Source organism: Neolamprologus brichardi, chromosome 8 (assembly GCF_056152115.1).
Source record: "Neolamprologus brichardi isolate AB-2024 chromosome 8, ASM5615211v1, whole genome shotgun sequence".
NCBI lineage: Eukaryota > Metazoa > Chordata > Actinopteri > Cichliformes > Cichlidae > Neolamprologus > Neolamprologus brichardi.
Window position 1 is genome coordinate 27,335,614 of NC_142111.1, and position 21,887 is coordinate 27,357,500.

Sequence of the window (21,887 nt, forward strand, 5' to 3'; positions counted from 1 at the left end):
CCGGCCCAGTTCTGTGAGGTGAAGGTCAGGGGTGGAAGCCTGCAGGTGGAGCGTTTCCTGCCCCGCAGAGGTGACGTCTCCATTTAAGGATTTAAACATGGTGGTGGGTCTGCAGGATTACAGACCGCACGGGCAACAGAATGAAATGAGTGCTTACATAAGAAGATTAACTCCAGTCCACACACACACATCTGCCAGCTCCTGTAATCTCACGAACACAACGTCACAGCGGTAAAGTCTCTGCTGCTTCCAGCTGTTTCTCCACTGTGACACAGACGGGGCTGTTTTCAGCTCACACAGGTGAGCTGGGGTCACTCAGCTACAGGTAAACTGTTTCTTATAAGATGCTGTAAGAGTTTCAGTAACCATACATGAAGGATGTGGGTCGTTCACATGTTCTTACAGGCTCTGGTATCCGCTCACACAAGCTGCAGCTGGGCCAGATGTTCCTGCCTGGTTCAGGCGGCTTGTAATGATACTGTGATGAGCTCGGTGTAAGAGCAGTGCAGGCTGCGAGAGCTCACTTTAATAATCACAACAACAGTAGATGTCTGACTCTCTCTCTTCCTCCTTCATCGTCCCATGATGTCACTGAATGAGAGAGGGAGAGAGAGAGGGGTGGAGCGAGCTGCAGGCAGGCTGAAGCCTCTCTGAGCTCGTCTCTTTGTCTGAGCGGAGCCAACATGACGGAGCCTCCGAGTCCCAGCGTGGAGCTCCAGAGTCTGCAGCCGGGCCAAGGTCAGTGTGTGCGTCTGCTGTCGTCACACTGCGAGGACGCAGCAGGTAGAACAGTCCAGTTAACTTATACTTTTATTTCTAAACTTTATTTAAAGTGCAGAGAGTTCCTGCTGCACTCTGATTGGTGGGTTTGTCTGAACTTTGGCTGGTTTTAGACTCCAAAGCTTCAAACTGACTCAGTGTGCATGAATGTGAACTCGGAGAGGAGCCGGCTCGGGGTTTAAAGTCTGCAGGTCAAAGGTAGTGATGGACTCACAGGAAGCAGGAAGACTGCACTGCTGTGGTCGAGGCGTTCAGGGGAACCGGAGCGAGCAGGAAAACGAGCTGCTCTGCTGCTTCTGTTGTTCTGATGAATCATTGCTGTCACATGACGGACTCCAAACACTCGACTGAAGAAGAAGAAAAGTTTGAACAGAGAGACTGGGCTTATTCACATTTTGTACTTTAAACAAGCCGAGACTAAAATTAAATGTTAATTCAAACATGGTGAGAGCAGCGGGGTCAGGAATGTCGTGACCTCTGCGTGGACATGTTACCTTTCCTGTGGCAGGCTTGATTTAATCCAACAGTCCAGATGGGATAACAGCATGGAGAGAGTCTGCATTAAAGCTTGATAATCTCTGTGGTGGACAGCTGCATACTCACAGTCTGCACTCGAGCAGAAGCTTCCTGGTTTCCACCTGAAGTCAGAGCTCTTCTGACCAATCACAGCTTTGCTCAGACATCAGCTGCTTACAGCAGAAGTACCAAATATTGATGATTACCCCAGTGAGGGTAGGTTTTCTAGGCTGAAGGCAAAACCTGAACTACTTCAACTCAAAGAGCACTTTATTAGGAACACTCGCACAGTCTGTTAAAAGAGCTATAAATCTACTTTTTCAGAGAGGCGATATTTCTGCATACACACATGGCCGAGTCCTGTTATCTTATTGATGTAATCCTAGAACACCAGTTTCCTCCCACAGGCCAAATGGATGAAATGATAATGGTTGGATGGTGGATGGACAGATGTTTGATGGATGGATGTTTGATGGATGGATGGATGGACAGATGTTTGATGGATGGATGTGGGATTGATGGATGGATGGATCGATGATGATGGATATTTGATGGATGGATGGATGGATCGATCAATCGATCGATCGATGATGATGGATGGATGGATGGATGGATGGATGGATGGATGGATGATGGATGGATGGATGGATGGATGGATGATGATGGATGTTTGGATGGATGGATGATGAATGGATGGATGGATGGATGTTTGGATGGATGGATGGATGGATGGATGGATGGATGGATGGATGGATGGATGTTTGGATGGATGGATGGATGGATGGATGGATGGATGGATGGATGGATGGATGGATGTTTGGATGGATGGATGGATGGATGGATGGATGGATGGATGTTTGGATGGATGGATGATGAATGGATGGATGGATGTTTGGATGGATGGATGGATGGATGGATGGATGGATGGCTGGATGGATCGATGGATGGATGGATGGATGTTTGGATGGATGGATGGATGATGAATGGATGGATGGATGTTTGGATGGATGGATGGATGGATGGATGGATGGATGGCTGGATGGATCGATGGATGGATGGATGGATGATGGATGGATGGATGGATCAATGGATGGATGGATGGATGGATGATGATGGATGTTTGGATGGATGGATGATGAATGGATGGATGGATGGATGGATGTTTGGATGGATGGATGATGAATGGATGGATGGATGGATGGATGGATCGATCGATCGATGATGAATGGATGGATGGATGGATGGATGGATGGATCGATGGATCGATCAATGGATGGATGGATGGATGGATGATGATGGATGTTTGGATGGATGGATGATGAATGGATGGATGGATGGATGGATGGATGGATGGATGGATGGATGGATGATGATGGATGTTTGGATGGATGGATGGATGGATGGATGGATGATGATGGATGGATGGATGGATGGATGGATCGATGGATTGATCAATGGATGGATGGATGGATGGATGGATGGATGGATGGATGGATGATGATGATGGATGGATGGATGGATGGATCGATGGATCGATCAATGGATGGATGGATGGATGGATGATGATGGATGTTTGGATGGATGGATGATGAATGGATGGATGGATGGATGGATGGATGGATGGATGGATGGATGGATGATGATGGATGTTTGGATGGATGGATGGATGGATGGATGGATGATGATGGATGGATGGATGGATGGATGGATCGATGGATTGATCAATGGATGGATGGATGGATGGATGGATGGATGGATGGATGATGATGATGATGGATGGATGGATGGATGGATGGATGGATGGATGATGATGATGGATGGATGGATGGATGGATCGATGGATTGATCAATGGATGGATGGATGGATGGATGGATGGATGGATGGATGGATGATGATGATGGATGGATGGATGGATGTTTGGATGGATGGATGGATGGATGGATGGATGGATGGCTGGATGGATCGATGGATGGATGGATCAATGGATGGATGGATGGATGGATGATGAATGGATGGATGGATGGATGATGATGGATGTTTGGATGGATGGATGATGAATGGATGGATGGATGGATGGATGTTTGGATGGATGGATGATGAATGGATGGATGGATGGATGGATGGATGGATCGATCGATGATGAATGGATGGATGGATCGATGGATCGATCAATGGATGGATGGATGGATGGATGATGATGGATGTTTGGATGGATGGATGATGAATGGATGGATGGATGGATGGATGGATGGATGGATGGATGGATGATGATGGATGTTTGGATGGATGGATGATGAATGGATGTTTGGATGGATGGATGGATGGATGGATCGATGATGATGGATGGATGGATGGATGGATCGATGATGAATGTTTGGATGGATGGATGATGAATGGATGGATGGATGGATGGATGGATGGATGGATCGATCGATGATGATGGATGGATGGATGGATGGATGGATGGGTCGATTGATCCATCGATGATGATGGATGTTTGGATGGATGGATGATGAATGGATGGATGTTTGATGGATGGATGGATGGATGGATGGATGATGAATGGATGGATGTTTGATGGATGATGGATGGATGGATGGATCCATCGATGATGATGGATGGATGGATGGATTTTTAATGTTTAATTTCGGTATCATTTGCTGAGACGTCCCTGCGTTTACTCTGCACCTCCTGTGTCACTGTTACCATGGCTACCCGCACTGCCACGCTGTCATCATGGCTGACCTCAGGACAGTTTCACCACAGTAATCTGAAAGTGTGTACAACAACAACAAGGCATCTTTTGTTGTTTTCGTTTCTGACCCCAAGCCTCTAAGACGAGGAGTCACATGACTTCATGTAAATGCAGGTGATTTGTGTGTCCTGCAGGCACATGAGCTCTGCTGTTGCTTCGATTTGAATGAGGATGTAAATGTGGCCAACGGAGCAGAGTGAACCTGCAGCGTTCACAGGAAGTCCTGAAAGCTCCTGTAAGAACGCCGGGAGTGCAGCTCCAGTGCATAATCCATAATGGTTTCATGTGTTTCAACAGAAATAACCATAAAAATAAATGTGAGCACCAACAGCTGGTTCTATCCCTGTGCTGTACAGGTCATGGGAATAAAGGAAATCCCAGACTGTGACATCACGGACACCTGACGGCGCAGTCCCGGCACTCGGTCAGAGCTGTGATCTGTGTTTGGTGACGGGCTTCATCTGAACCTGCAGAGCGGCCTCTGTAGACTGAACTGGCAGCAGCTTCAGGCTGCTGGGTCCGCAGACCACTGTGGCTAATCACCTTCCCAGGAGCAATGAATAGATGCTTCACCTCCTCCATTCACTGGCAGGATGGAGGGATGAGGAGGGAACACTTTCTGCTCATGCTCTCTTTTCTCAGCTGATGAACAAAAGCGAACATTTTCCGGTGTTGGGAGCAGAGAAAAGCTGCTGGTGTGGAGCTCGGAGTCCAAACTGCAGCAAGTGATTCAGTGATACGAGTTTAAAATCATCCTGGACAGGCTGAAATCCCCTCAGCTTCATCACAGTTTGGTCCTCACAGATCGATTATTTGATCATCCGCACCAACCGCTCTGTACGTGAGTGAAGGGCAGGTGTGATACGGGTATGATACAGGTGTGATACAGGTGTGATACAGCTGTGATACAGGTGTGATACGGGTGTGATACAGGTGTGATACAGGTGTGATACAGATGTGATACAGGTGTGATACGGGTGTGATACGGGTATGATACAGGTGTGATACAGGTGTGATACAGGTGTGATACGGGTGTGATACAGGTGTGATACAGGTGTGATACAGATGTGATACAGGTGTGATACGGGTGTGATACGGGTATGATACAGGTGTGATACAGGTGTGATACAGGTGTGATACAGGTGTGATACAGGTGTGATACGGGTGTGATACAGATGTGATACAGGTGTGATACAGGTGTGATACAGGTGTGATACAGGTGTGATACAGGTGTGATACAGATGTGATACAGGTGTGATACGGGTGTGATACAGGTGTGATACGGGTGTGATACAGGTGTGATACAGGTGTGATACGGGTGTGATACAGATGTGATACAGATGTGATACAGGTGTGATACAGGTGTGATACGGGTGTGATACAGATGTGATACAGATGTGATACAGATGTGATACAGGTGTGATACAGGTGTGATACAGGTGTGATACGGGTGTGATACAGGTGTGATACAGGTGTGATACGGGTGTGATACAGATGTGATACAGATGTGATACAGGTGTGATACAGGTGTGATACGGGTGTGATACAGATGTGATACAGATGTGATACAGATGTGATACAGGTGTGATACAGGTGTGATACAGGTGTGATACAGGTGTGATACAGGTGTGATACAGGTGTAATACGGGTGTGATACAGGTGTGATACAGGTGTGATACGGGTGTGATACAGATGTGATACAGATGTGATACAGGTGTAATACGGGTGTGATACAGGTGTGATACAGGTGTGATACAGGTGTAATACGGGTGTGATACAGGTGTGATACAGGTGTGATACAGGTGTTTCTGTGCTCCATTTGTAGAAAATGAAGCACATATCTGTACATGTCTGGAGCAGGTATTTCACTGCTGTCTGAGCTTTTCGCGGTTCAGGTCAACAGTGACTGTAGTAAAATACTCGGCCCATAACATGTGACTGACAGTGTTTCAGGCTAGTTCGATCTCTGCGCTGCTGGACTCAGAATAAGAACCTGCCAAAGCTGTCGACCCTCAGCCATAACACCGACCTGCAGTAAAGGCAGCAATGAGCTTCCTGTGAATGAACGGCGACGCAGTCTGTGCGGAGGAGAGATGTATACTCAGGACGGGTCTGATGTAGCTCAAATCTGAGCTCAGTGCACATGTCCAGAAGAAGCCGGCGTTCAGGTTTTACTGCTTTGAGTGAATCTGCGTCCGGCGTCCGTGAGCAGAGCGGTCAAATTAATATCACACCTGGAAGCTCCTGCAGACACTAACGTCCTCTTATCCGCACTCTAAGAACAAAAACTGATGAGTCCTGCGTTTCGGAGCCACTCGATTGTCCTCACTCAGCGAGGCAGGAGTGACCTTTGACCTCGAGACTGTAGACTTCTGTTCTCTCCATGTGGCCCCTGCTGTGTTTGGACTGCCCTGATGGAGGGTTTTTATCTCTGGGGCTGCAGTCTGAGCTGTCCTCGCCTCTTCAACGGGCTCCTTGTTCAGCCTGAGCTCTCAGCGTCTCTGCTGACTGAAACCTTTTGTCCACCGAGGCTGAAAAGATGCAGAACACAAGGAGGGAGGGTAGGAAGGATGAATGCAGAGACAGCAGCCTGAAGTGGTCCTGTGATCAGAACCTCCGGCTCGGGCAGTTTATCGACTCTGTCCTCTGATTTTTAGCCTTTTTTATTCAGCTCTTTGCTGTAGATGCACATCAGAGCTGATGGTGATGTCCTCAGAGTCACATCAAACGTGAACATCAGAGTTTCAGGTCTGAGTTCAGACTGATCGCCTCCTGCTGGAAAAGCTTTGAATGAATTCATATAAAACTGTGTAGAGCGGGCTCAGGATGACCTAAAAAGCCTCACAGCTTAGAAACTGTGATTCATATAAGTGTGCTGTCTTCTTTGTGCTTGTGAATATAAAGAAAGCACCTCTGACCTCTCCTTCAAGGTCATCAGACTGATCTGAAGGTCAAGGTGTTAATGATGCTGTACAGAGAGAGATGAGGACATGTCAGGATACTTTCTTTGTTATTACAGGTTATAGCCACGTGTACAAAGCTCTCGGACCTCTGTAGCCGTGCGTGGTGCAGACGGGATCGATCTGCTGATATAAAAGCTGTGAGATGCAGCTGTGAGTGCTGATGTGGGTCACAGATTTCACAGGACTGCAACCTGTGATGGGTTAATCTGTCGCTGTGACTCAGATATAATCTGCTTACATCATGAGCCCCCCCTCGTGGTCTTTTTAATCTGTGATCAGCAGCTCAGCGACATACTTTAAGCTTCAGGATTCGGCCGCTCGTATCTGTGATGTCATCCTCTCAGTCATCTGGGCACTGACAGCAGCTTCACTGTAAAGCTTCACCTCGCAGCAGCCCAGTACAACCACAGGGCAGCACTCACTGGTTTCTGGTTTCCACTCTCAGTGTTTTTCTCTCATGTTGGTGTTTGGAAGTTAGCACATGCTAACTATCTTGGTTAGCAAGTTGAATCCCAGAAACTCAGACAGCTGCCAAATAACGTCCCACGAAATCCTAAATTTCACTCAGCACATCTGGAGCTCCGCCTTACATATACAAAAACCTTGAATTTTACTGTGTTTATTTATCGGATAAAATAAGTTAAATGTCACTGTTATTATTGGCTGGACGGAAACAGCGGGGGTGTCGGGAGGCTGCATCCACCAGCACAAACCGCTCTGTACGTGAGTGAAGGCCTTCGTGGTCTAAGTGGACCGGGTCCTCCGAAAGCCGGGTAGAGCGACTGAAATTGGACGGTCTAGAATTACGTCACTAGACTCTCGGTGGAGTGAAACTGCCGTCTGCTCCTTGCTGTCTAAAATATAACCGGATGCTGGCGTAAACTCTCGACCGTCTCACACACACGTTTATTCAGCTGTGTGAAAACCCCGGAGGAACCCACCCGAGGGATAAATAAAGTTAAATTTAATCTAATCGAATAACTTTAACCTCAGCCAAACCGATTTACTCACGAACAAATAAAACACTGAAAAAAGCCAAACAATAACATGTTTAAGTGATCAAAGTGACTTATATATCATGTTTAACCTGAGTAGCGAAAGACCGCGGGGGTTTGAAGACGATGTGTCGGCTCAGATATTTGAAGGTTGCACAGCTACATTCTTGCCTGAAAATATGTTAAAAGTTTTTTGCGACCCAGAAAGAGAAATGAGAGTAATATTAAAACTAAGCAGCTGCCGCCATTGTTGGAGACTTGAATTGGCTGGGCCGCGCTATGAATTCTGCGATATGGTTTTCTAATTTTGTTGTCCGGGTGGAAAATCGGGAGAAATAGCTCCGGGAGATTTTCAGGAGGGGCACTGAAATTTGGGATTCTCCCAGAAAAATCGTGAGGGTTGGCATGTATGGACAGCAGAGGCGTTACAGCTGTAGTTTTGTTTTTTGTCTGTGTTTGTGCAGGCGCACAGTCTGCAGACAGCGGCATCGGGGATGTGGACGACCTGCCGGTTCCTCAGCAGATCCGGATCACCAACATCACCTGCGATTCCTTCAAGATCAGCTGGGACATGGACAGCAGGGGCCGAGACAGGATCACACACTACTTCATCGACCTCAACAAGAAGGAGAACATGAGCTCCAACAAGTTCAAACACAAGGTGGGTCTGCAGAGCCGATCCTGGGCGCTCTGCTTTAGACGATACAACGCAGACGAACCGGTCGAGCCGAGTACGTTTTGTTTTCCAGGATGTGCCCACCAAGCTGGTGGCCAAAGCAGTTCCCCTGCCGATGACAGTGAGGGGCCACTGGTTCCTGAGTCCTCGCACAGAGTACACCGTGGCCGTTCAGACGGCCGCCAAACAGCCAGACGGAGAATACGCCGTTTCTCGGTGGAGCGAGATCATTGAGTTCTGCACTGCAGGTTAGACGAAAGCCTCCCAGTCCAAAAACCACACCTCTCCTCGCTGCTCGTGCACTGATCCCTTTGGATCGATTTGCAGGTTAAAGCATCACGAGGATCGTCTTTGAGCTAATTTACTATCACACTGTTTTTAGTCCCACTGATAAAATCGACCCGTAATTTAAAAAATTCCTTTGCAGTCGCACTATGGACTAACATACCTCATCTTCATCCACAGCCTGAATACAAGCTCAATGTTGAATGTCTGAGTCTGTGCATCTGCAGATTACTCCTCCATCCACCTGAACCAGCTGCTGCAGAAAGCAGAGGCGATCGCTGGCAGGATGCTGCCGTTCACCGTCTTCTACAGAAACCAGCAGGGGGAGTACTTCCAACAAGACAGGTGCGCCCCGCTCAGTGACCAAAACCCCGAGAGGGTTCTCCGTACAGCTGAGCTTTAGCCCTGTGTGTCATTCCAGAGATGCTCAGTCCTGCTTCTTGCTGCCGACGGTGAAAGACAACAGCGGCAGCCACGGGTCCCCCATCAGCGGCAAACTGGAGGGGATCTTCTTCAGCTGCAACACAGAGTTCAACACAGGAAAACCTCCCCAGGACTCCCCCTACGGGCCGTATCGCTTCCAGGTACCCTTTAGACCAGCGGTCTCCAACCTTTTTAGCGTCACGGACCGGTTTATGCCCGACAATATTTTCACGGACCGGCCTTTAAGGTGTCGCGGATAAATACAACAAAATAAAACTAGTACTGAAAAAAAGAAGATTTATTCATAACACACGTGAAAAGACCCAGGAAAACCAAGTTAACGATAAAAACGATAACAAAATAACGCTGAAAACCAATAAAAACCCTGAAAACTATACATTTCACACCTGAGCCTCAACTCTTGCGGCCCGGTACCAAACGACTCATGGACCGGTACCGGGCCGAGGCCCGGGGGTTGGGGACCGCTGCTGTAGACCAGCGGTCCCCAACCCCCGGGCCATCGGCCAATACCGTTTTTTACCGGGCCGCGAGAGTTGAGGCTCGGGTGTGAAATGTCTGGTTTGTCTGGTTGGTAGCGGTGGTAGTTTTATTTTGTTGTATTTATCCACGACCAGTGTTGGTCAAGTTACTTGAAAAAAGTCATCAGTAACTAGAGCACACAGCAGAAAATAAATAAAGTCAAAGACTAGCGGTCCTGTTGCTCTATTTTCACCTGTAAAGCAGGAGTGGGGTAGGCGGAGGGTTACCCTGGTGCAGGTGTGCTGCGGTCAGTGGAAGAATCCGCGAGTTTCTCTGTGAGTTTCCCATTACGTCGTAGCTACTCGGTGCTTGTTTGGAAGTTTAGGGGTTTTTTTCGCTGTAAAAAGAAGTTTTCTTCCCACGCACAACGGACACTAATGTTTTTGTCACTTTTTATGGAATCAAACTCAAAGTAAGGTCAGTACTTCCACGCTTTAAACGCTGCACGCTCATACTCTCTCTGCACTCGATATATGATCCATTGTTGATCTGCACACAGCTGTTGTCACGAACGTCGCACTCGCTTACGTCACTGTCATGAGACATTCTCGCAAAAAATCACGGTTTTAGTATCGCAGTAACACAGCGTTCCTACGGGAAAGTAACAGTAATCTAATTACCGTTTTTGCAATAGTAATCCCTTACTTTACTCGTTACTTGAAAAAAGTAATCAGATTACAGTAACGCATTACAAGTAACGCGTTACTGCCCATCTCTGTCCACGACACCATAAACCGATCCGTGGCACAAAAAAGGTTGGGGACCACTGATTTAGACCAACTCACGAAGCTTGGGTGATGACATCTCCCCTTTTTTCCACTAAAGCGTGTTTGTTGCAGGGTGCTTCATGTCTTTGTGCATGTTCCTCGAGCAGCAGCCTGTTTCAGGCCTTTTTGTTGAAGCCGTTAGGGTAGAAGACATGGCTCTACATCAATGTTACTGCTGTTGTAAAAAATGATATGTCAGCTGACATGTTGTAATGGGAACTGAAAGCTGGATTTAACAGCTATTCCTGTAAACTGTCTGTTTGCTACTTATATATACTTATATAAATAATAAATATGTTTACCCCACAAATCTGAGGCGTGATAGAATAAATAAATAAAAGGCTGCCAGCCTGTTGTAAAACAGAATTTTTGATTAACTGTAAATTAAATTAAGATTTTAAAAAGTATTCAGTCCAAAGTTAATGGTGCTTCCTTTTTAAAACATCCAGCTTAGATCAAATCTGTTTTCTTGCCGTGTCTTTGCTGCTCTGGCTGTTGAACCTCATCCTGTCCGCCTCAAACCACTTTTTTAGGTTCAAAATTAAAATGTGAACAAACTGAACGCTTTCACTTTTTACTGATATTTTATGTCACAGAAAAGTCAAAGATTACAAAAGTCAGATATTTTTATTGTTGCAAATTTGATAAAATAAAATGAATTTAAACTGTCATTGCTGTGATTAAACAGGAATTAAACATTTATTCTTCAAACTCAATAAATTTGTGGATATTTGAAAAAATATACACTTTTTATATTATTATTACTATTTTCTTTTACTATTTACTATTATTATTCTTTCTATTTTACCAAGTTGGGTAAATAAGTTTTAAAAGTGCACAAAAATATAAAACACACCGTGTTTTGTTTCTGTACAGATCCGAGCAGATGTCCTCTTCAACAAGACCACCAACATGTACTTTGGGGATTTCTACTGCATGTACACGTCGTACCACTACGTGATCCTGGTCCTCGCTCCTGACGGCTCCAAAGGAGACGCTTTCTGTAAAGGGAGGCTGCCAGCCCTCGACAGGTCCGGCAACCGCTTCTTGACCTGCACCGAGGAGGAGGACGGCTCGTTGTCTTTCCGCCACGCTCAGGATGTCAACCTGGAGGTGATGTACACGGAGCCGGTGGATCTGAGGCTGGGAGCGGTGTCTCAGATCAGCGGGCACCAGCTAATGAGCCTGTCCACCGCGAATGCCAAGAAAGACCCCAGCTGTAAGGTCTGCAACATCAGCGTAGGACGTTAGCGACTCCTCAGACTGAAATAACCAGCTCGTTTGCATAGCAGCTAGCAGCTAAGCTACTAACTGAATTTACCAGCCACGCTCTGGCTCGTGCATCGTGCATCGCCTGTGCAGCGGCACACTACGAGCAACATTTGCTGTCTATTGCGACAGTGCCCTCTAGTGGCCACATCATCATGACGGAAGCAAAACAGAGGCAGGTGAAGAAGCTGCAGAGCCAGAAGTTGAGAGGAGAGATGGTGGATGGATGGGTGGAGAGGAGGAGCTGTTTGTTTTTAGCTGCAGCTTTAAAATTGATATCAGAGCGTTAACAAAATACTGGTTTTAACTCAAAGCTAATCGAGTTCCTCACTGCGTGGATGACTGCACCTACAGTCGGCTAAAACAGACTCTGATGTGGCTGAAACCAGATGCATCCTCAGTCATGTTTCCTCTCCTTCTTTATCTCCTCATCACCTTCACATGTTTTCTGTCCGCCGTCTCTGACAGGAAGCTGCAGGCAGGAAGCTCGCAGCACTTTTATCATGTGACTGATGGCTGACGTGGACTTTACAGATTAACTGCTTCAGAGGTTTTTATACTTTGGTAATCTGATGAAGCTCCTGTAATTAATTCATTTTTTAACTGGATGCTTTACATTCCTGTTTTGCTCGTTTGTAGACCCCCAACATCACCAAACTTAATCTACTAATTAAAAATATTGAAACTACAGCTCCCAGAATGCTTTGTGTTGTTCATGTGTTATTGTGAAGGGTGAGTTAGCAGTCAGCCGGTGTCTTTGTGACATTGAAGCAAAGTCGTGTCAGCTGTAAGCGGTGTGATGTTATTTTTAGAGGAAACAAGAACATGCTGTTGATTCTGAAAGGCTGCAGAAACACGTTTTCTGCCTACGTTTGAAACCAGGAGTGTGACATTAAAGGGTTAACGACGCACTCACAGTCCGATATCTATGTGATCTTTATTATTTTATCTTTGGGGTGGGACTCAGTTTCTGAGAAGTTACTTATTGGTTGAATGATTATGTCGAGAAAAGGAAACAGAGCTTATTTATGACAGGAGACGTGTGGACGGAGCTCCTGATGGTGCACCTGATGGTGCTGCTGTGGAGCTCAGGTAGGACTCGCTCTAAAACACTGAATTTGAAGCCTCATCATTGGCCTGACTTTGGCACAAAAGAGTGTTTTAACTTTCTGGAGTCTTGGAATGAATGACATCACTGAGAAAAGCAGATTATTTATTTAAAATGCAAAACTGCAAATATAAAAATGACTTTGTGCTGGATAACAGTGGAGAAAATGTGAATCTGGAATCCTGGTTTCACAGTTCAGTGAGCTCAAGATGCTTTTTAGTGTAAACCAGGCGTCGGCAACCTCTCTGATGATGAGTGCATCTAAAATCTCCTCAGCAGTCAGTGTGCCATATGAGCATTAGCATTAAATTTAATAACGCTCTATATGAACAGTTAAACACTATATAGATCAACTTCATAGAATTATGTTTGTTCACAGATGTTTGCAGCTGTCAGCGAATAGTTATCAGCTATTTTGAAACAAAAAAAGACTTTTTATCCATAACAGCAAATGAACTGAACAACAGAAAATACAAATGCTATCTATGGTCTCCTCACAACAATGATAAAATAAGCTGGGCCAATATGTTTGTTAATACAGAGACACACATGTTAATGTGATCTCTGGTCTCCCAGTGTCCAGCATTCAGACCTGAGGACTCATGTGAGAGGAAACCTGCTCACACAGACATGTGGAGCCAAACACTGTCAATAAGGCCTCTGCAATGTTCTGAAGAGTTAAACCTGTCAGGTAGTGACGTCCAGCAGGTGAACATGCAGCTGCATGAACACGCACAGCTGTGGATTCCAGCTGCCCCCCTCTCCCTGTTAATGCCCTACCTGCCCCCTGGCAACACTTTGCTAGAGCCGCCCCTGCACAGTTACCAGCTGTCAGCTACTTAGAAAAGGATCCTGGTGTTATTTGTCTCTCAGAAACAGTTCATAACTTCAACTCATCCATGTCAGGTAAACCTGTTTCTCCATCAGCTGTTCAGCTCTGATGATTCAGTAAGGACGTCTCCTGGTTTCATGTTTCCCTCTCACCACATATCCAAACCATCATTAACAGCAGCTTTACAGCTGTGGCTCCAGCAAACATCAGCTGATACTAGAAATTAATATTAAATAAATTCTAACAACAGCTGATCAAACTTAAACGTGCTGCTGTTGTTTAGCGCGACATCCGCTGGTTTCCTGTTTCTGGCACAAAGTGATAAACAAACAAGAGAGAAAAGCTGATCAGCTGATCATTGATCAGTTTCATGATTGAAGTAGAAACAGGAAAGAGAGAGAAGAAGAGGCAGCTGCAGCGTAACGACAGAATAAATCCAACTTTGTGTCGTTTGTGACGATTCTGTTTTTTACGGGACGGTTGGCAGCTACTAACTAACCTTATGAATAAAATAAAGTTCACTATCAGTAACATCACAGCACCACCCAGCTGTATAGAAACGTCATGCTAGCTCACACAGTACGAGTTATTGTAACTGACTGTAAAAAGTGAGCACAACGAAAATAAACTAAACTTGGTTTATATCTGACCAGATAGACTGCAGCTCATAACTTCTTACTTGAAGTTCAGTTCACCGCCTCGGGTCTCTGCTCCTCCTGCCTCCCCTTCCCTCATCCACCTGCTGGCCTCAGTGGAAGCTCCGCCACAGCCACCACCAAACAACTGAGTTATTTTTTACACATCTGCCAGCATCTGGCCAATCCACCACCTTTAATACTGTTGCAAAAAAAAATCATCAGCCCATAAAAACAAAAAATCACCATCGGTCCATCGGCCATTTGCCCGGTATGCCTGATGGCCAGTCCCGCTATGGTAGTGCCATCAGTTAACCCTCCACGTGCCAGCTGTGGCACGCGTGCCCAGGGTTGGCAGGGTGTAAAGGATAAGGAACACGTCAACAGTCGGTTGCCGCCCGGTGAGCACGAGGCGACGCTGGGACGGAAAATCCTGAAATCACCAGCAGAACCAGAAACTTTCGAATGTTTTACTAAATGATTGCACGGTATCAAAATGTCTGTGGTGGTTCTCCGTCATCCAGATCATCCAGGACACAGGCGGGCCCTGTGACGTACAGGTGAGGATAGAAACCAGAGAAGCTGCAGAAGCAGCAGGATGTTAGGAAACAGTGAGGTGTCTGCAGGATAAATGAGCTTCACCTGTTTGTGTTTGATGCCAGCTGTTGTTCTCCTAACATGTGACGCTGAATGTGTCTCATCAGATCCAACAGTGTTTGTCATCAGACTGCTGCTGCTGCTGCTGAGCCTGCTGCTCTTCATCTCTGCCGTCTGTGTCAGCCATGAGGTACCGTGCACACGTCGCTCTGGAACGAAGCGCTCGGCCCGTTTGAAGAGAGCGGCGACTCGCTGACTCACCTGTGTGCTGCTGTGTCTCTGCAGGTCACCGGGAGGCAGGAGCCCCGCCCACAGGAGGACCCGGAGCTGGATGGTTAAAGCTGGCAGTGTCCAGAAAAGCAGGCAGCTCAGCAGCGCCTCCACATGGTGGAGGAAGTGTTTGCATCCTTCACCACAGAGTGAACATGAAGTGCAGCCACAGTAAACTGTATATTACATCATCAGCTCTTTTACACGCTGGAAACATGAACTGCGTCCCTGCTCTGATCCTGGCGACACCTTTCCTGCATCCCAACGTTCCCTGTGAGTAATCCACGGCTCCTCTAATAAAGGCCCCACGTTGAAAGGCTGAGATATTACAGCCTGTGACTCAGACATGGTCGATGTTATCGCACAGCTGTTTGATCAGAACACAAAACTGAATGATGTCAAAGAAGTTTTACCACCAAAACTTTTTTCATCACATATAAATATTTGTAAATATCATAAATGTTCTTTTTAAACTGTTCATTAAAGGTGTCCGAGTGTTTCACAGGAGAAGTGTCCTCACTCATGTTTCCTCTCCTTCTTTATCTCCTCATCACCTTCGTGTGTTTCCTCTCTGACAGGAAGTTCTGAGCAGCTTTGTCATGTGACAGCTGATGTGGATCATGTTACGTGCTGAGCAGCATTAACTTAAAATCAGAGGATGAAACAGGAGAACCTGGAAGAGATTTTTCAACCAAACTCGCCTGAGTTTGTTTTACTCTGCTGCGTGAAAAACTGACCAATCAGATTACAGATGCTGGAACTTCAGATAGCCGACTGACCGCTGCTAAACTCAGCATCTGTGTGATCAGATAAACGTGTCAGATCTTTCCTGTAGCTGTCACACACTTTATGAAGGTTAACCCTTTATAATCTGCTCTGGATCTTAAACCTGCGATTTTAGGCTAAAGAAACTTTCACTGAAATATTTAAATGTGCTCTTGTGTGTGTCTGAGCCCACAACACTCACCAATATAATATTAATAATTCATGTTTTGGTGAGATTTTCAAAAACAGTTGTAAAAGTGATTTGACTGAGAAACTTGTAGTTCTAACACGTAAGCTGGACCCAAAAGCAAACAACACGCAGACATGCACACAAAACAAACGCTAAAGGTGACCAACCAGAGGGAACACGCTGCTTTATCGCTGAACAGGAGAGACGGGAAATAACCAACACGGGGACGCCGTGATCAGGACCGTGGGAGGCTGCAACAGAAAGGGGAGAGAGTTACTGGAGAGCAGGGAGATAACGGCATACACCAGGGCTATTTATCTTACGATCGCGGCCGGAGCGTGGAAACCGGAGGGAGGGGTGAGTGTCCGCGGGAGAGGATGATAGGCGGTTTCTCTGAAATCCAGGCAGGCAGCTGATCTTGATTCTGTGGCTTTTCAGTTGTGAGAAACTGCTCATCAGTTGGCTGATGAGTAGATAACAGATGAAGAGGAAACAGCAGTTTATTAGCAGAGAGCTGAAGAGTCGGACAGACAGACAGAGACGGACGTGGACCTGACATGGATCACCTGCTGCTGGCTCTGCTGCTGCTGTGGGGCTCAGGTAGGACTCTGCAACAGCCTGTCCTGTTTGTGCTGGTTTACATTAATATTGTACACAATAAGAGGCAGACATGAATCTAAACCTCTTCAGATCCGTCTGAGTCCATTTGTTGAGACGTTTTAAGGAGATGTATTAGAAACGAGCCAAGGGCAAGATACTAATCTTAGTTAGAAAACACTAGAATGGGTGAATGAAACACATCGTATAAATCTTTTGAGTGCTCGAGTAGAAAAGAGACGTACGGCTATGGCTGGAATTTTTCCAGAAAATCTTTACAATTACAAATGTTTTGGTATTTTTGTCCTTTATCAACACAAAAAACAGAACAGAATTCGACAGCTTTCCACAAAAGACTCAAAAACTGGTCTGGACAAAATTATTGGCAACCTCAACTTAATATGTGGTTGCACGCCCTTTGGAAAAAATAACTGCAACTACAAGCTGGTTACACCTCAACTGAAATTTTCAACAACTTTTCTTTTACAAACTGCTCAAAGTCTCTCAGACTTGAAGGGCAACTTCTCCCAACAGCAATTTTGAGATCTCTTCATAAGCGTTTAATCAGATTTGGATCCGGACTCATTGCTGGCAGCACTTTGTCTCCAACCTCTCCTGGGCGCTTATGGAGGCATGTTGGGGGTCGTTGTCCTGCTGGAACACCCATGACCTCTGATACAGACACAGCTTTCTGACACTAAGCCCCGCATCGCAAACCAAAATGTTTTGGTACTCTTCAGGCTTCATGATGTCTTGCACACAGTCAAGGCTTCCAGTGCCAAAGGCAGCAAAACATCTTAGAACCTGCACCTTGTTTGAGTGTAGGTTCTGTGTTCTGTGCTTCATAGGCTTCATTGTGTTTTCAGTAACCAGTAGAATGATGAGCTGGGTCTCATCCGCCACATTCTCCAGGAAGGATTTTGTCTTCCTCAAATCCAGTCTGGCTTTTTTACATTTCTGTGTCAGCGGGGTCCTCCTGGCTCTCCTGCCATCGCGTTTCACCTCGTTCAGATGTCGATGGATAGTTCGAGCTCACACTGTTGCACCCTGAGTCTGCAGAACAGCTTGAATTTGTTAGGAAGTTCGTTGAGGCTGTTTAGCCACCATTCAGACTATCCTTTGCTGCAGTCTTTTATCAGTATGTTCTCTTCAAAGGTCTCCGTCCCTAATGCTGGATATCTGCCAAGGCTCTGGAAGGCTTCTGTCTCCACTGTGGTTGGCAGCAAAGGCAACTGAGGCTTTGAGTGCTTTATATTTGGTTTTCTTTTCCATTTAAATTCAGCTGCGTTTTCCAGCTGCCTCTATTGAAACAGAAGTTCCTACTGCCTGACACATGACAGTTTAACAACATATTTAAAATGTTCCACTGATACAAATAAAATGCTTATGTTTGTGTGTGTTTGCACATTTGTAGCTTAGTTAGTGCTTTGGGGTCCATAGGGACTAAGTAAAGAGTCCCTATGCAGAGCTGCAGAAGTTCAGATGTTCACCGGGACAGTCAGGATCAGAAAAGAGTCCATCAGACAGCTCAGAGTGGAGATACTGGACAAAGGATGGAGAAAAAGAAGAACAGCTTAGCGAAGATTCACAGATGTAGTGATGGAGGAGATGCAGAGGGTTGGTCTGACAGAGCAGGATGCTGGGACAGGAGGAGGTGGTCGCATGTTATCTGCTGTGCAGACCCCCGAAGCTAGCAGCTGAACGAAGTAGCAGAGCTGTTATTCCTTTATTACATCTTTCTTTTCCATGATTTAAAATAAATGTAATAAAGGGTTTCAATAACATACCCAAACTGTGCTGCTATACTGAGTATAGTTCTGTGTTCATGTTCACGTTGTTCAACATGCTTTGAGACAACAGGTTTCAATTCTTTGACTTGGGTCGGTGACTCTGATAGCTCAAGTGTCGGGCTGCTATCTGAAGTTGGAAAGTATTTTATTGTTAACCATGGGGGTGGAAGTATTATTTCATTTATGGTTAAGTTTAAACCGTAGAAATATCTGGAAATTTCCCTCATTTTTGATCAAATCATAAAAAAGCTGCTTTATCGACTTGACTGTAACAGTTATCTCTGTTACTTTATTTATTTATGTCATAATATGGCATGTTTTATTTCCGTGTGTGATTCCTTATAACAAAATATTATAGTTGCTGTTGTTTTTTCCAAACCACAGAAGACTTTTTTCATTTAGTAACTTGTAATTTTATCTTTAATAACCACTTCAGTTGTTGTTTGATTCCTGGTAATGTATTAGTTGGTGATCAGAGGAGTGTGAGGTTTCTCAGACAGCAGATGGGTCTGTACCGACTGTTAGAGCGAGTTGTTAAATGTTGTCATTTTTGTGCTTACAATTGTGGATCTTGTTTCAAGCTGCATGATCAAAGACATTCTGAGTGGGGGGGTGGGGGGGTTATAGTGGTAACTGCAGGCACTCTATATAAGGAATCACTTCCTGCCCTTTGTGGGCTCACCTGTGTTTGTATGTGGTAAACCGTTAGAGGAAGCTAAGCTAAGGGGTGAGGGGAGATGACACCTTTGTGATCACCAGGAAGACACACACACACACACACACACACACACACACACACACACACACACAGTGCTTTTGACTTTACAACACACCACATGGGGTTTACAATGGGGCTCTGTGTCATTTCAAAAAAAAGGCTGAAGCAGAGGCTGAAGCAGAGGCTGAAGCAGAGGCTGAAGCAGAGGCTGAAGCAGAGGCTGGGGTCGGAGTCATCTGAGGTCGAGGGCCGAGTGCTGCTCTGAGATTCCCACCGTGCTTCACTTGCGCGAGTTAAAACAGATCGATCGCTGTTTTGTCTTGCTTTGTTCACGGGAATAAGTCGCCGAGTCAGCGACGTCTATAAGTTTAGACCTAACACCGACCTCCCAGCCTGCTTCTCTCTTCAGAAATTTAGTCAAAGGAGCTTGCAAAGAAAAGCGTCTGGACTTCTTTAAGTTGCTTGAAGAGCAACTTAAAGAAGTCCAGACGCTTTTCTTTGCAAGCTCCTTTGACTACGATGACCTGGATGACTGAGAACCTTCACAGACTTCAGAAATTTATTTGGTCTTCTCTTGTATCCCATAATCCTTTGCTGTGTTTCAGGTGTTCACTGTGAAACAGCCAAAGTTGACCTTGTGATGTTGGTGGATGAGTCTGCGAGCATCAGCAGGAATGACTTTGATCAAATTAAAACGTTTCTTGTTGCCATCGTCAACGGCCTCAACATTGGTCCCGATGCAGTCCAGATCGGTAATGTTTTCATTACTATTATATTTAACACTGTTAATTTCAAAAGTACTTAAAAATACCACACATACATGAACTCTCCTTAATTATTGTGCTTTTAATAATGTGTAATTTGTACAAAGTGCTAATAACTATCGTGTTTGAATGTGTGAATGTTTGAATTTGAATGACGAGCTCTGTGTGTCCTTGTTGTTTTACACATTGCTTCTGCAGGTCTGACTTTGTTCAGCACCACACCAAGGACAGAGTGGCACCTGAACACCCACCAGACCAAACAATCCCTGCTGAGGGCCATAAAACAACTCAAACAAACTGGTGGAGACACCAACACAGGTGAGCAAGCAGCTTATTACCCAGCCTACAGGAGGTTGTCACCAGAAGGTATGGTGCTCCAGAGGTGATCATTGAACCAGGCTAAAAAAAAAATTTCATCCCGGACAATCAGAATCTGATACGAAGATTATTTCTGAAAAAGTATCTGCTGCACAATAAACAGAGAAATCCTTCACAAGTAGAAGTACCAAAACAGGCACTCATACACTTCTTTTTAATCCCATTTTGAAGTGATAGTTTAAAAAGAAACAACACAAAAAGCATAAATTATTACAAATAACAAAGACTAGGTCAAATAAAACAGACTAGACATTCAAGCAGACGAGATCCTCAGTTTTTCCTTCAGTTTTTCTCCAAGCATGACATCCCGGTGTACTTCAGACCCAGCAACACACTCAGACAAAAACTGGTTCACCCGAAAGACAAAACACCAAAACACAGACTCAACAATGTGGTGTTTGCTGTACAGCAGCGAGGAATGCCCAGACCTCTACATCGGAGAGACCAAACAGCCACTTCACAAGCGCATGGCACAACACAGAAGAGCGACCTCCACAGGACAAGACTCAGCAGTCCATCTGCATCTAAAGGTCAAAGGTCACTCTTTCGAGGATGCCAATGTTCACATTTTGGACAGAGAGGACAGATGGTTTGAAAGAGGAGTGAAAGAAGCATCTATGTCCACTGTGAGCGACCATCTTTGAACAGAGGCGGTGGTTTACGACACCAACTCTCTGCCATCTATAATCCAGTTTTGAGTTCCCTCCCCAGACGCCTTAACGCCCACTCACATCCTGGGCCATCTGACCTCAGGAATTCGCATGATAAGGTGGGGCCAGGTTTCACAATGAACTCACCCGAAACTCTGGCTGATTGTGACCCACACCCAGTTTCACACCTTGGCTCAGGCGATTAGAGGATCATCAGGGGGTCCTTTTGTCCCTCTGTGGGGGGAAACTCCCACTAGGTTTATATCTGGGACTCTCCTCCATTTGACCTTAGAACTGAAGAAGCTTCTCGGATGAAGGTGAAACGTCTTCAAGTAACTTAAAGAAGTCCAGACGCTTTTCTTTGCAAGCTCCTTTGACCACTAGACATTCAAAAGATCCTGGCATGAAATCATACACGTTTATGTATGTAGAAGTTGATTTTAGAAATCTGAACTTATTTTTTACAATAATTCACTAACAGGTGCATCATGTAGCAGTGACAATAACAATAATCCATCTGTGGACGTGTGCTTTGAGTGAAACTGCCATAGTCTGTTTACCCTTGGCTCCACATGGACAAACTAATTTATCGGTTCTCACAGAAGATTAGTAAAAACTGGGGA

At 45.5% G+C, this 21,887-nt stretch overlaps 2 protein-coding genes across 2 annotated transcripts in view; both read left to right on the plus strand.

Annotated features, from left to right (window-relative positions):
• The first annotated feature begins 668 nt into the window (after window positions 1–668).
• LOC102794523 (phytanoyl-CoA hydroxylase-interacting protein-like) lies at window positions 669–12,660 on the plus strand. Its single transcript, XM_006793293.3, has 6 exons — window positions 669–738; window positions 8,475–8,671; window positions 8,760–8,934; window positions 9,199–9,316; window positions 9,393–9,555; window positions 11,578–12,660. Exons 1-6 carry the CDS (start codon window positions 684–686, stop codon window positions 11,950–11,952), a joined length of 1,083 nt encoding a protein of 360 aa, XP_006793356.2. The 5' UTR covers window positions 669–683; the 3' UTR covers window positions 11,953–12,660.
• A 4,261-nt stretch (window positions 12,661–16,921) lies between these two features.
• Window positions 16,922–21,887, plus strand: part of LOC118454362 (uncharacterized) — a 23,824-nt gene continuing 18,858 nt past the window's right edge. Inside the window, exons 1-3 of the mRNA XM_087845029.1 lie at window positions 16,922–16,967; window positions 20,078–20,224; window positions 20,435–20,554. Of these exons, the coding sequence (XP_087701155.1) occupies window positions 16,925–16,967; window positions 20,078–20,224; window positions 20,435–20,554 (310 nt within the window). The 5' untranslated portion in view covers window positions 16,922–16,924. The remainder of the gene's footprint in view (window positions 16,968–20,077; window positions 20,225–20,434; window positions 20,555–21,887) is intronic.